Below are 15,530 nucleotides of genomic sequence, written 5' to 3' on the forward strand. Positions count from 1 at the left end.
TGGGTCCGGGGCTGGAGGGGCCACGTCCTGCTGGGGGTCCCCGAGGATCCGCATCCCCATGGACCCCTCAGCGCCGCGGACAGTCCCGGGAAGGGAGGAGAGCCCAGCAGGACCATGGCACCTGTGCGAGAGTCTGTCCCTGTGTCCCGAGGGAGAATCCTGTCCCGGTGTCCTTGTCCCTGTGTCCCCGAGCAGGATCCTGTCCCTGTGTCCCCAGGAAGGATCCTGTCCCTGTGTCCCTATCCCTGTGTCCCTGAGCAGGATCCTGTCCCTGACCCCACAAGGGTGGCCCTGTTCCCCTCCCGGCCGCCCTGGGTGTTACAGACCCTTTCCTGCTCTGTTCCCCAGTGCTGCCCCCTCCCCTCCCGGAGCGCTGCCCGCTGCAGGGGCACGGGCTGGGGGCACACCCGGCCTTGCACCCTCAGGAAACAGCCCCCAAATCACACTGAGCCTCCAAATCACTCTGAGCCCCCAAAGCCACCCACGGCCGAGCCCGTCCTGCTGTGTCCCCAGCAGGCCAGGACCAGCAGCCCTCAGAGCAGCCCCTTTCTGCCACTGGAAAAGTCAATTTAATCCCTGAAAGGGTCAGGTTTATATCAAATGGGGAATAAAACCAAAACCCTGCCCCTGGCTGCTCCTGGGGAGTCATGTCACTGTGGGATCCCCCAGGAGGGATCACGGTGGGATCCCAATGAGACTGTGGGATCTCAATGTCACTGTGGGATCCCAATGTCACTGTGGGATTCCAATGTCACAGCAGGATCTCAATGTCACTTTGGGATCCCCCAGGAAGGATCAGGGTGGGATCCCAATGTCACTGTGGGATCCCAATGTCACTGCAGGATCCCAATTCACTGTGGGATCCCAGTGTCGCTGTGGGATCCCCCAGGAGGTGCCAGCCCTAGGGGACAGGTACAGAGAGGTGGCACCAATGGCCCCTTCAGCAGCCAGGTTTGGGTGCCCAGCAGATGATGTTTAATGGGTCAGGGGTGTCTGTGTGGAACTAGGGGCTGAGGGGGCTGTTCCCCCTCCTCTGCCTCCCTGCAGTGGGAAAATCCAGGGGAGCAGCCACTGGGATCCCAGGCTCTGAGACCTGACCCAGCCACCCCCAGCTCATCACACCGATGGCAGCCAGGTCCTGCAGCACCAGGATGGACCCAGCCCTGTGCTCCTCCAAATTCCACATAAGAAAACTCTCAAAAATGGAGGAATGATGCATTAAAACCCCAAAAGGAGGCTTCAGGCAGGTAATGGAGCAGGGATTTTATGAAGGAAAAGCCAGGGACCTGTGGGTGAACCTCAGGGTCCATGAGCAGGATTCTGTGTGCACCAGGTACATCCTGGCCTTCTGGAGAGTCTGCCCACCCTGGCACTGAGCCTGCCCCTGGATTTAATGAACCCACCCCAGAAAAGAACATTAAACATTGTGTTTTGAACCCCACATTCACCCCTGAAACCCAGTGGTGAGTGTGGTGGCAGAGGGTAGTGCAGGCTGAGACGCAGTCCGTCTGTCCATCCATCCATCCCCATCCATCATCTCTCATCTATCCCTCATCCATCATCCATCCATCCATCATCCATCCATCATCCATCCATCCATTGTCCGTCCATCCATCCATCCATCCATCCATCCATCCATCATCCATCATCTCTCATCTATCCCTCATCCATCATCCATCCATCCATCCATCCATCCATCCATCCATCCATCCATCCATCCATCCATCCATCCCTGTCCATCCATCATCCATCCATCATCCATCCATCCATCATCCATCCATGTCCATCCATCCATCCATGTCCATCCATCCATCCATCCATCATCCATCCATCCATCATCCATCCATGTCCATCCATCCATCCATCCATCCATCCATCCATCCATGTCCATCCATCCATCCATCATTCATCCATCCATCCATCCATCCATCCATCCATCCATCCATCCATCATCCATCCATCCATCATCATCCATCATCCATCCATCCATCCATCCATGTCCATCCATCCATCATCCATCCATCCATCCATGTCCATCCATCCCTGTCCATCCATCCATCCATCCATCCATCCATCATCCATCCATCCATCCATCCATCCATCCATCCATCCATCCATCCATCCATCATCCATCCATCCATCCATGTCCATCCATCCATCCATCATCCATCCATCCATCCATCATCCATCCATCCATCCATCCATCCATCCATGTCCATCCATCCATCCATCCATCCATCCCTCCCTCCCTCCCTTCCTTCCCAAAGGAGGTAGACAAAGGCAAGCAGATAATTTGCCATGCTGGGGGCTGGAAGATGATTTCTTTCCCTTTATGAATAATAATGACAACAACTAATAAAAATAATGAGTAAAAAGTGGGAGGTTGGGCCAAGGGAATAATTTGTCCAACCTGAACCAGCTGTTTTGTGGTAAAAGCAATGGAAACAGGGAGTGGGATCAGGCAGTGTCATGGTCCTGGCAGTGCAGGGGTTAAACCTTGATGGGGGAATTCAGGCTTTTGGGGTGTCCTCTGATGGGTGGCCCCAGGTGCCATGGGGGGGCACTCCCAATTTTCTCTTTTGGAGTTGCCACCCCCCTTTCCCTGTCACTGGCTTCCACTTCTCCATCTCCAGAGGGGCAATCAGGGCCAGATCAGGGGGGCTGAGCTGGGCACGGATGAGGGGGCACCCCCAAGGTCCCTGCAATGGTGGCTCCTTCACCCACCCAGACAAGGCAGGGACAATCAGTGACCTCTAGACTGCCCTGGCCCCCCGAGAGCCTTCAGGGCATCAGCAGGGACCAGAGTGAGCACAAGGGCCGAGCTGGGGCCAGGCTGGGGATCCCCAGCATGGGGGGAGTGACCCCCTGAGGGGCACCCACAGCGCGAGGGTGTTCCCGGCATGTCCCTGGTGTGTCCCTGGCGTGTCCCTGGCGTGTCCCTGGATGTCCCTGGGGTTTGCACACGCGGGGTGCCTGTGACAGGACAGGTGGGAGTGGGTGGCACCCCACATGGGCACGGGGGTGCCTGGGGACCCTCCACACACGCTCCACGCAGGTGGGGAGCCCCCTGCACACAGCTCTGCTCTCCCTGCACATCCCTCTCCCCCTTGCACGACCCCCTCGCCCCCCTCCCCCCTCCCGCTCCCGCCCCATAATCGGCTCCAGCTGCACAAACATTCCCGCACCCGGAGCCGCCGCCGCCTCCGGAGCCGCCCCCGCGCCCGCCCGGACCCTCCCCCGAGCCCCCTCTGGGCCCCCTGGCCAGCCCCTCCCCCTGAGCCCCCTGGGCCCCCCGGCCGGACCCTGCCCCGGCCAGGGCAGCTGCGGAACCGCGGGGCCGAGGGGCGGCCCCGGGCTGAGCCCTGCGGGACAGGGCAGGGAGGGGTCCTGGGGGATGGGGGAGACTGTGTCCATCCATCCTGTCTGTGTCCATCCATCCATGTCCATCCATCCATCCATCCTGTCTGTGTCCATCCATCCGTGTCCATCCATCCATCCATCCTGTCCGTGTCCATCCATCCCATCTGTGTCCACCCATCCTGAGCCTACTCATTCCATCTGTGTCCATCCAGTCCATGTCCATCCACCTCACATCCACCCGTTCCACACATGTGCATCCAATTCATGTCCATCCATCTGATATCCATCCATCCATCCATCCATCCATCCATCCATCCATCCATCCATCTGATATCCATCCATCCATCCATCCATCCATCCATCCATCCATCCATCCATCCATCCATCCATCCATCCATCCATCCATCCCATGTCCATCCATCACATCTGTGTCCATCCATCCTTCCATCCATGCCCATCCATCCCTTGTCCATTCACCCAATGCTCTCTGGACAGGCCCTGGATGTTGGTGGGGTCCCACTCTCACCCATCCCAGCTTCTCCAGGAGGTGCACCAGAATGGAGATGGGAGCCCGTGCCCACCCACCCACCCTGTGTCCATCCACCCCAGCTTCTCCAGGAGTTCCCCAGGATGGAGATTGGGTCAATCCAGCTCTGTCCTGCTGGAGGGGTGCTGGGATGGAGTCAGGACCCCACATCCCTGTGTCCAGGGGAGGGGAGGGCACTGTGGATGGCACAGCTCATCACACCCACTGTCCCCAAGCTCTCCAGGACAATGCTGGGATGTGGAGGAGGCCCCACATTCCCCACTCCCCCACATTCCCCACTCCCCCAGTTTCAGGTGTGTCCCCGTACAGAGCCAGGATCCCACACGGTTCGGGGGCAGTGACGGGGATGGATCCACCCCCACCGCGCACACCTGGCCGGGATGGGGACAGGATGGGGGCTCCTGCCCTGGCAGACCCTCCCCGCCCTGGGGCCCCCCGAGGTGCCGGCCCCGTCCCGCGGTCCCTCCCGGCGGCTCCGTCTCCTTTAAGAGCGGCCGGAGCCGAATTCAGCCGCCTGTCCCCGCTGGCGCCCGGCCAGGGCTCGGCCTCGGCTGCGGCCAGATCCCGCTCCAGCGCCCGCCCGGCGGGGACGGGCGGCCCGGGGGGACAGCCGGGGACAGCCGGGGCCCCGCTGCCACCGCTGGGTGCTGGGCCCTTGGGTCACTGCTGGGGGTGAAGGCACACGGAGCCAGAAGGTGGGGACAGCCGGAGATGTCCCCACAAAGTCTCAGGACCTGTCATACCAAGTGATCATGGAGACACGGGAAGTGTAGCAAAGAGATGTCCCTTGTCACACCCCTGTCACCTCCCTGTGCTACCTCCGTGTCACTGCTGGAGACCGGGACAAGGGGGGCGGTGGCAGGGGAGGGAACAGAGAGCCCATGGATAAGGGGACAGGACAGGACCAGCAGCAGGGGACAGCAGCGACCACGGCCTGGGTCCCAGGAGCGCTGGGACAGCCAGTGCTGGGGACACCGCATGACCCAGGGTCCTTCTCCCAGCTCCTCCCTCCTCCTCTCCCTTGCCTGCAGTGCTGTCACCGCCGGGGCTGTCCCTGTGCTGGGACAGTCCGGTGCTGTCACCCACGGCTGTGCTGAGCCCTGTCCCCATGCCCAGGAGCACGAGCCCAGCGGGCACTGGTGGCACTGGTGGCACTGGTGGCACTGCTGTGATGAGTTGCGGGTGCTCGGGGGCCGGCCCGGGTTTGGCGTTAATTGATTAATTGACTCCCGCGGCGGTGGCAGCTGTGAAAACAGAGCGGGGCTCATTAGGGGACATCAAAGGAGCCCCGGGCGGCCGGGAGGGGACACGGCCCGACCCGCTGGCGTTTGCTCCCTCTTCACTCGGCTTAAAAGGAGAAGAGGAGGATGGGCGTCACCGGCCTGGGGACAGCCCTGCTCAGCGAGAAGGTCCCTGTCCCCTGTCCCTGGGATTAGTGGCACCTGGGGGCACCCATTCTTTGGGTGACATCCCCAAGGTTACCTGGACATGGGATGACCCATCCCTGGGGTTAGCTGGGTTTGGGGTTATCTCTCCTCAGAGATCAATCAGCTGCTCCTGGGGTGCCCCATCCTTAGGGTCACCCATCTCCAGGGTGACCTGTACCCAGGGTGAGTTGTCCCTCGGGTGACCCATTCCCAGAAAGATCCATCTCTGGGGTGACCTGTCCCTGGTGTTTTCCAGGGTGCCCCATCCCTGGGGTGACAGAGCAGGGGACAGAGGGGACATGTGCTGACTGCTTCTTGCAGACACCCTCCAGCTCCTCCTGCTCAGGCTGCAAACAGCCCTGAGAGCCAAAAACCTCCAACACCTCCCCAAAAAATTGCTTGGAAAGGGCACAGAGCTGGCCCACTTCCTCCATCACAGGAGCCTGTGGAGCCAGGGTCAGGGACCCCCAGAACCCCCAGATCCCTCAGCACCCCCGGAGCACAGGAGCAGCCCCAGCAATCCCAGATCCCAGCTCTGTTTTCCAAAGCCAGGACATGAAGCCTTTTAAAAAAATCTCCTCTCGGAGCTCCTGCATTCCTGGGTGGAGAGTTTACATTCCCCCGTCCCCCGTGATCTGCGCCTCTGGAAAACAAAGCAGCCCTGGGGGGAGCAGCTTTTTGGGGAGCAGGACCCTCCAGCCAGAGCCAGGACCCCAAGGGCAGCACCCCAAAACTGAACCACCCAGAGCCAAGGCTGGAAACAGCCTGGGACCCCCTTGGCAAGGGGGTGGCACCCTCGGGGTGGGCATTGAGGGGTGCAGGGGGGGTCCCCTGATGCCTTGGCCGAGGCTCAGCCTGCCCATGCCACCACCAGAACAGAGTGCAGGAATCTCCCTGCCTGAATTCCCACTTCCAGAGGCTCCCAGGGCAGGGGCTGGGGTAACAGGGGATGCTGGGGTGTCCTGGGGGGTGCCAAGGGGGGGCTGGGGGGGGTCCCGACCAGCCCAGCCCGACCCCCAAACTGCTTCTCCAAACAGCAGAGGAGGGGGAAAAGAAGCCCTGGATAAGTTTCTCCCCCTCTTCTCTCCCCCCTTCCAAGTCATCGCTGGAAAATTAAACCGGATCCAAAGAGTTTTTCCTTTCCAAAATGTGCTGGAGAGGCGCTGCCTTAACCCCTTCAGCTCCCGCCTCACCCTCACCGCGGGACTGGGATTTTTAAGGGGGTTTGGGGATTTTCCCGGGCTTTGCTGGGGGAAGGGGAACGGTGCAATGCCCCAGCAATCCCTCTTTGTGCTCCAGGGATCCCCAAATCCCCTGGAACGAGGGAGACCAGAAGGGCTGAGGCTCCTCGGGGCTGATTTTGGGGCACCCCTGGGGCCAGTGCTTCATGGCCAGGTCTCCCTCTCCATTTTGGGAAGAGTATTTTTTTTCATTCCAATTAAACCCAGCTGATTAAATCCATCCTTTCAGCCCCCCCTCCCTGCCCTGAGTTGTCCCCCTCTAGCTGAAACTCCCCTACATCCCCCTCCAGCATCCCCCAAACCCCAACAGAGCGAACCCGAGTCGGGACCCAGGGCCCACCCCAGCCAAACCCCTAATCCCAGAGAAAATGTGAGCTATTTCCTCCCGGGGGGGGACACAGGAGAGGCCCCCCCTCCCTCTGCACACTGAAAATTCCTCATTTTTTGGGTTAAAAATCTCTTTTTTCCCCCTTTCAAAGTGCTTTGTTCCAGCTGGAGGGAGGCACTGGATCATCCCCATGGGGCGGTGGAAGTGGGGGGGCCCGGCAGAATCCATGGGAACCCCCACAATTTAATTATTGGGGTTTTTTTGGGGAAAAAAAAAAGCCCTCGGGAATAATCTGGCATTTTTTGGACTCGTTTGTATTTGTGAAGGATTGTTCAAAAAAGGGATTTGGGAGGAAAAGTCATCAGCCAAGTAGGGGGGCCCAGGGAGAGCCCCCGGGGGCGGCAGCCCCAGCTCAGGGTCTCGTGGGAGCAAAGGGGTGGGGAAGAAAAAATCCACTTTCTTGGGGAGTTTTGAAAGGAGAGTGAGAAAAATGGGCTTGGTTTGGGGGTTTTTTGCCTTTTTTCACCCTTTTTTCCAGGGGCCAGCGGAGCAGGGCTGGAGGGAGCCGGGACAGAGTGGGAAGGGGGGAGCAGGGAGCCGAGGGTCCTCTCCCAAGCTTGGCAGTGTTTTTCCCCTTTTTCTCCTCTTTTTTCTCCATTTTCCCACCTCTTTCTCTATTTTCTGATCCTTTTTCTCTCCTTGTTTTTTTAATCCTTTTCTCTTTTCCCCTCTTTTTTTATCTTTTTCTCTTTTCTCTCCTTCTCCTGTTTTTTCTCCCTTTCCTTTTTTTTTCTCCTTTTTCTTCCCTTTTCTCCTGTTTTCTGCTCTTTTCTGTTTTTCTCCCTTTTCTCCTGTTTTCCTCCCCTCTCTCCTACCTTTTTCCTCCCTTTCCTCTCATTTTCCCCTTTTTCCTCACTTTTCTCATTTTTCACCCCTTGCTGCTCATTTTTCCCTCGTCTGCTCCTTTTTTCCTTCCTTTCCTTTTTCATTTCCTTTCCCCTTTTTTTCCTCCCTTTTCCACTGTTTTTTTCCCTTTTCATCCTTTTTCCTCCCCTCTTCTCCTTCCTTTTTCTCCTCTTTTTCCCTCCCTCTCCTCCTATTTCCTCCCTCTCTTTTTCCACATTTTTAAATACAAATATATACTTAAATTTACAAATGCTATTTACAGGTTTAATTACAAAAAAAAAAAAAAAATTCAAAGAGAAAGAGAGACACCCCTTAGACGTTAATAAATCTAAAAATAAAAAATATATAATAACTCCTCCCCCCCACCCCCCAAAAAAATATTTCAGGCCGAAGGGCGGCGGGGCCAGGGGGGTCACACCGTGGTCTCGCCCTGCTTGCTGTTGGTGAGCCGAGTGTAGAACTTCCTCCAGGAGTGCAGGGTTTTGCCAGACCATATCCAGAACCCGGAGGTGATGCCCACGATCAGAGTCATGAGATACTTGATCATGTAGACGGTGAAGTCGGGGGTCATGCGGGGGGTGAAGTGCAGCGGGCAGGGGATGGCCAAGCTCTTGCAGTTCTGGCTGATCCAGCTGCGCTCCCAGTGCTCGCGGAAGGCCTGCTCGTAGAAGTAGCAGGCGATGACGATGGTGGCCGGGACGGTGTAGAGCACGCTGAAGACCCCGATGCGAACCATGAGCCGCTCCAGCTTCTCGGTCTTGGTGCCGCCGTGCTTCATGATGGTGCGGATGCGGAAGAGGGAGACGAAGCCGGCCAGGAGGAAGGAGGTGCCGATGAAGAGGTAGACGAAGAGCGGGGCCAGCACGAAGCCTCGCAGAGGGTCGATGTTGTTGAGGCCCACGAAGCAGACGCCGCTCAGCAGGTCCCCATCGATCTGCCCCATGGCCAGGATGGTGATGGTCTTGACCGCCGGCACTGCCCAGGCAGCCAAGTGAAAGTACTGGGAGTTGGCCTCGATGGCCTCATGGCCCCACTTCATGCCGGCGGCCAGGAACCAGGTGAGGGAGAGGATGACCCACCAGATGGAGCTGGCCATGCTGAAGAAGTAGAGCATCATGAAGAGGATGGTGCAGCCCTCCTTCTTGGTGCCCTGCACCACGGTGCGGTAGCCGTCCTCCTGGAAGCGCTCGTTGCAGACCACCCTCTCCTCCAGCACGAAGCCGGCGATGTAGGCCACCGACACCATGGTGTAGCAGCCCGAGAGGAAGATGATGGGTCGCTCGGGGTAGCGGAAGCGCTGCATGTCCACCAGGTAGGTGGTGACGGTGAAGAAGGTGGAGGCGCAGCACAGGACGGACCAGATGAGGATCCAGATGCGGGCGAAGCGGATCTCATCCTCGTTGAAGAACATGTGGCCATCGGGCCGGGTGGGCTCGCAGGGCGCCGCGCAGTCCTTCTCCCCCAGGAACTTGTAGTTGAGGTAGCTGGGCACCTTCAGCGCCCGCGGGCAGTGGAAGGGGTGGTCCAGGGTGGCGTAGCGAGGGGCGCCGGGGGTGCCCTGGCCGGCCAGCGGCGTGGCGCTCGTCAGCAGGGCCGGGGAGCCGCCGTCCTCCGAGTGGTTCTGCCCCACACAGATCTGCTCGGCGCCGTGCCGGGGGAAGTTCTCACATCGCAACCGCTCTGGCCACTGGAAGCCGAATTTGTTCATGAGGGCCTCGCAGCCCTGGCGCGCCCGCTCGCAGATGGAGCGGCACGGAGGGATGGCCTGCTCCAGCACCGTGCACACCGGCGCGTACATGGAGCACAGGAAGAACTTCAGCTCCAGCGAGCACTGCACCTTCACCAGCGGGTAGAACTGATGGACCTCCAGCCCTGCGTCCTCCTGGTTGGTGTGACCCAGCAGGTTGGGCATGATGGTCTGGTTGTAGGCGATGTCGGTGCAGAGCGGGATGGAGATGGGCTGGCAGAAGCCGTGGTCGGGGATGGAGATGCCCTTCTCGCCGTGCAGCTGGGCCCGGCTCGGCGCCGGCACACTCAGCCCCGCCAGCAGCCAGGCCAGGGCGGGCAGCACGCCGGGGGGGCCCATGGTGCCCCGAGCCGTGCGCCCCGATTTACCGTGCCCGGTGCCCCGCCGGACGGCCAATCCTCCCGTCCGGGGCTGCCGTGCCCGGTGCTGCCTGGACGACTCCCGGTGACTGGATACGCTCTGGTCCCGCCTGGATGACTCCGGCTGGCCTGATCTGCCGTGCCCGATGCTGACTCGACGGCTCCCGAGGATCAGCTCCTCCGTGGCCGGTGCTGGCTGGACGATCCCCGGTGACGGGATACTCTCAGCTCCCGCCTGGTCGGCTCCCGGCGCCCGAATCCCCCGCACCCGGCGTTGCCCGGACGGCTCCCGCTGCCCGCTGTCCGCCTACCCCGTGCCCGGCGGGACGGCTCCCGGTGTTTCGATCTCTTGTGCGTGGCGGGACGGCTCCCGGTGCTCGGACGTGGCGCTCCCGGTGCTCCGCGGCGCTGCTCCCGCTGCCCGAACTTGGCGCTCCTGCTGCTCCCGGAGCCGCGGGCGGGCGGTGGTGCCGGGAGGGTGGCGGGAGGGGGGTCCCGGGGGGTGCCGGGGGGGTGCCGGGGGGGTGCCGGGGTCCCGGGGCGCGGGGAACGGAGCGGCCGCACCGGACGCTCCCGCCGCCTTTGTGCGGGGCAGCGCCGCGTCCCCGCCGGGCGGGGCCAGCGCCCCCCGCCCCGCCCGCTCCGCCAATCACATTCAAACGGCGCGGCCGCCACGCCCACTCCCACCCGGACCACGCCCACCAGGCCCCGCCCCCGCCCCGGGGGTCACCGCCCCCCCCCCCCCAAAGTTTTTCCGAGCGGTGCGAACCCCCCCGAACTCCCCCGCGGGCGGGGTCGGGCCGGGGCCGCGGGGAGCGGCCCTGCCGTGTGCCCCGTGTGCCCGAACGGCATTGTGGCTTCTGCCGCCCGTGTCCCGTGTGCTCCGTGTCCCCTGTGCCCCGTGTGCCCGAACGGCATTGTGGCTTCTGCCGCCCGTGTCCCCTGTGCCCCCAGTGCCCCCAGTGTCCCCTGTGCCCCGTGTGCCCGCACTGCATTGTGGCCTCTGCCACCCGTGTCCCCTGTGCCCCCTGTGCCCCGTGTGCCCCGTGTGCCCCCATGTCCCCTGTGCTCCGTGTTTCCTGTGCCCCTCGTGTCCCATGTCCCCTGTGCCCCCGTGTCCCATGTTTCCTGTGCCCTGTGCCTCCAGTGTCCCCTTGGTCCCACTCTGTGTGCCCTGCTGTCCTGTGCCCCACCCCGTGTCCCCTTGTCCCTGTTCTGTGTGCCCTGCTGTCCCTTGTCCCCCCGTGTCCCCTTGGTCCCCACTCTGTGTGCCCTGCTGTCCCTTGTCCCCCCGTGTCCCCTACTTCTCCGCCGTGTCTCCTGGCAACCACCGTGGTCACTGTACCTCTGTCCTGTGCCCCTCCCGTGTCCCCTGCTCCTCCCATGTACCCTGTGCCCCCCAAGTGCTCTGCACCCCCCCATGTCCCCTGTGTCCCCTGAATCCCCCACTGGGTGCCCTAGCCCTGCTGTAGCCTCTGCACTCCCTCCATGTCCTCTGCCCCCTCTGTGTCTCCTGTGCCCCCCTTGTGTCCTCTGCACTGCTCATGTCCCCTAACCCCACCTTGAACCCCCACTTGTGGGGCTGCTCCCCCCATCCCAAGACCCACATTCCCTCTAAGGTGCTGCAAGGGGTCCCCCCCTGTCCCCAGGTCCCACTTTAGGGTGCAGTGGAGCAGGATTAGCTCCCACGCCCCACTGGAGACCTCCAGGACAGGGTGTATTGGCCCCAACATCCCTTGTCCCCAGGTGTCAGCCAGGCAGTGCCACCACCCCATGGGCTGCCCATGGCCACCCTGGGGTGCTGCACCCCAAAAAGGCCACTGCACAGCCAGGGGTATCCCCAAAACAGGGCAGTGGGAGAGGCCTTGGGGACTGGGACACACTGTGGGGAACTGGGACACATGTTAGGACTGGGACACACTGGGAGGGGGAGTCTTGGACACAGCAGGAATATGCCTGGAGGGAACCTGGACACACTGGGGGGACCCAGGACATGCTGGGGGGATCTGGGACACATGAGGGGGGACTGGGACACACTGTGGGGGGACACTGGGACACAGCAGGGGGATCTAGGGTGTGCTGGGGCCATCCAAGACATAGTGAGGGTGTTGGGACACACGGAGGTCAAGCACAGGGGGGGTCATGAGACACAGTGGGGAGTCAAACACGCACTGGGGGGCACCGGGACACACTGGGGAGACTCAGACACACTGGGAGAGACTGGGACGCACTGGAGTTCCCTTTGGAGGGAACAAAACTGTAAGTGATCACCCCAAATTTCGGCACTAGAATGGGGGGCTGCCTTTCCCAAGGCAAGGGGCTGCCTTTCCCCCCGTTTCCCTTGGGGGCTGTGGTGGGGAGCCCCCTGCCCCCGTCCGCTCCGTTTTGGGGGGCTGGGGGGCTCTTGGCAGCCCCCTTCCCTCCCTCCCTGCGCGTCCTCCCTCCCTTTCTCTCCCTTTCCTGTAACTTAAGCTTTTGTTGTGAGCAGGAGACCCGGGCTGTCGTGAAAAGAGGGGGCCCCACCGCCTTTCACAGCGTAATTGAAACCATTGCGGCTCCTGGCCGAGGGGGAAGGGCAGGGGGGGCTCCAAAATCAAAGCCTGGGGGGGAAAGCCGGGACACACGATGCTGCAGGGCCCCCCTCTCCGCCAGCCTCCCCGGGCCGGACGTGCCGGGTGTCCCGGCGGGGCTGCCGGGGGCTCTCCCCGCTCCGGGGATGGCGGAGGCTCCGGGGCTGCCGTGGGGCGAGGCGGTGAGATGGGAGCCAGGGCCGGCTGTCCCCGATGGGGCACCCAGGGGTGCTGTGCTGCCTTTGGGCCCCGGGGGTCGCTGGGTGTCCGGTGGTCCCGGGCGGGAGGCGGCGGACAGAGGCTGGAGCCCGGCCAGCGCTGCCTCCGGCCCGTTCCCGTTCCCGTTCCCGCTCCCGTTCCCGTTCCCGTTCCCGCTCCGGCCCTGTGGCGGCACAGTCTGGTTGGATGTCCCCATCATGTCCCGCAGGCCCACAGCGACAGGGAAGGAGCAGTACAAGGGTGTCTGCACAGCCACGTGGATCTTGGCTTCCTAAACGCTTCAGATTTTGGATTCTTTCTGGAGATAGAGGGGTTTCACTTTCAGAAGGGGTTGCAGAGGCTGTCCCCATCCTCCCTGTCCTCCTGGGTGCTGGTGGCTTGGGACAAGGGTCTCCAGAGCCTCCAGGGACACACTGGGACATGGTTCCACCCAGAGTGGGGGCCGAGCCCTCCTGGGGAGGGCAAAACCCAGAGCAGGTCCACCAGTCAGCCCTGAGAGAAACCCCTGGGTGGGCTGGCGGTGTCAGGGGATACCCCAGGGAAGCAACCAGTGGGGTCCTGCCCACTCAGGGATGTCCCCTCCCAGGAACATTCAGGGTGGCCAGGGAATCCTGTTGATATCACTTGTCCCTGTCACCAGGCTCCCAGCCCCATCCCCAGGCCCCTGCATGAGGGGTGGTAGAGGGTGCTGCCCCTTCCCCAAAACTTCCCAGGGGGGTCTGGGCTTGGTGTCCTGGGTGGAGGGAACACTGTGAAGACAAGGACCAGCCCTTGCACCCAGTGGGAGAGGGTGGGTGCTGCCCAGACCGGGCTTTACTGGGAGTATGGGGCCAAACCCAGCTCTTCCCCACAGCTCCCCTTCATGTCCTCACAGAGCTGCTCAGGGTGGGGGGCACCCAGGAGCCCCAATCCCCCCACTGCTCGACTCTCACTCATCCCAGTACGGCACTGGGGGATGCTGGTGGGCACCCAGTGTTGGCAGTCCCTTGCTCCCAACAGCCAAGGGTCCCCAGGGGCAGGCCCATGGGTACCACCTCCTCCAAAGGTCTGGTGGCTCCTGTGTCCCTCATAGAGCAGGACATGGTGCCCATGCAGCCCCCCTTCCTGGGATTCCCCCAGCACCATGAGGTGCCAGGATGCCTGTGGGGTCCTCCCTGCACCCATCAAAGCCAGGGATGGGGGACACAGCTGGGAACACCCATCTCACCCCCAGCAGCACCCTAGTGGTGGCCTCTTTCTGAGCCTCCTCCCTGGGGACAGGTGCCCTGGGGGTGACACTGGGGGTGGCACCACATCTGGCACAGGCCCTGCGCGTGGCCCCACGCAGAGCTGGTGGCCAGCACCACTGTGAAGGGCAGTACTTCCAGGGGGCACTGGCAAGTGTCCCTGAGGGATGGGCACAGAGGACGGCAAAGCACAAGTGGGGAATGGAGGGGCTGTGGCAGGCGATGCCAGGCAGGATGGGGACCTCGGGGGTCCCCCAGGAGCACAGAGGAAGGGAAGGGCCCCCTGGCCCTGCACTCGGCTTTGTTTCACACTTAAGAGCCTCTAATTAAAACCAGGCACAAAGGCCCTGGCTGGCGGCAGGCGCGAGGTGCCAGCAGAGGACGGGGGTCTGTCACCAAGGGAACAGGAGTGACACGGGGTCCTGGGCATGGGCCCTGCATGCCCAGACACAGACACGTGTGCAGACACACACACGTGTGCTCCCTACTCTTTGGGCCAGGGAGAGGAGTGCTCAGGCCTGGTTTGTACTGGTCTGAACTGGTCTGATGGTCTGCAGTGGCTCCGTGTGTGGGAGGGGTCTGTGGGCAGCCCTGCCCAGGGGGGCTGGGGGCAGAGATGAGCCCTGGGCTGTGTGTGGGGTGAGCCAAGCCCTGGGGGCAGCCTGGTTGGCAGCGAGCACAGCTTTAGCCAAGGACCACAGAGGGTCCCCAGCTGGGATCGGGGGGCTGGTGGGTGACCCCGAGACTGAGCTGGGGAATGAGCCCCCCCACAATATGGGTCTGCCTGCCTGGATCCCTCGGGGTGGTGAGACCCCAAAGCTGTGCTGTCCCCCAAAACCACCCCTGGTGCTGGTGGGGCACAAAACCCGCCGGGGCGGGCATGGGGAAAGTGGCTTAAGCACACCTTGACCTTGCTGGCGGGGGAGGATCCCCTCAGCTTGTCGGACACATCTCCTGCCAGCGCCGGCATTGAGAGCGCGCGAGCCCGCGCGCGGAGGAGCCGGCATGAAAAGGCAGCTTAGGCATCTCCTGCTGCGAGAGATGGATTAGGGGCTTCGGGGAGGCCTGGGGACAGCCAGAGCCACAGCCACCGGGCTGCCACGGCTGCGTGCCGGCCGCCAGGCCGCGGGGACAGTGTGGGCACGGTGGGCACACAGCCACTGCCCCATGGCACCGTCCTGCTGGGACACCCGGGCAGCAGGACGGGACCCCGGGGGACTCTGAAACGGAGAAATGTGTGTGTGTGTGTGTGTGTGTGTGTGTGTGTGTGTGTGTGGGAAGAGCCAAGGGCTGTCCCTGCAGGGAGGGGACACGGGGCTGGCAGCCCCCGCTGTGGGCCCCCCTGGCCTGGCCGCAGCTGTCACTGTCAGGGCTCGGGTATTTTTAGAGCCGCCCCAGACCGCAGTGACCATTTCTGCCCACAGAGTGCACGGGATCACAGCGGGGAGGGGAGGGGGGAAATGGGCACAAATTTCCCTTTTGGCTCTGCTTTGGGGTTGGAAGTGCCCTTTAAGTCCCCAGGGAAACACCTGGAGCTGGCAATGGGTCCCCATATTGGTGGGGTGGGCATGGTCCAACCATCTCAGCTCTGTCCCTGTGC

The 15,530-nt window shown here is 62.1% G+C and overlaps 1 protein-coding gene across 1 annotated transcript; it reads right to left on the reverse strand.

Moving 5' to 3' along the window:
- Window positions 1-7,224: 7,224 nt before the first annotated feature.
- Window positions 7,225-10,523, reverse strand: FZD2 (frizzled class receptor 2). The gene has a single exon (XM_054649465.2). It carries the CDS (start codon window positions 9,893-9,895, stop codon window positions 8,222-8,224), a length of 1,674 nt encoding a protein of 557 aa, XP_054505440.1. The 5' UTR covers window positions 9,896-10,523; the 3' UTR covers window positions 7,225-8,221.
- Between the last annotated feature and the right edge of the window lie 5,007 nt (window positions 10,524-15,530).

This window comes from Agelaius phoeniceus, chromosome 26 (assembly GCF_051311805.1).
Source record: "Agelaius phoeniceus isolate bAgePho1 chromosome 26, bAgePho1.hap1, whole genome shotgun sequence".
Lineage (NCBI taxonomy): Eukaryota > Metazoa > Chordata > Aves > Passeriformes > Icteridae > Agelaius > Agelaius phoeniceus.

Bases quoted from the DNA above. Each gene is read 5' to 3' on its own strand.
- FZD2 (XM_054649465.2), bottom strand. From the start codon at position 9,895: ATGGGCCCCCCCGGCGTGCTGCCCGCCCTGGCCTGGCTGCTGGCGGGG.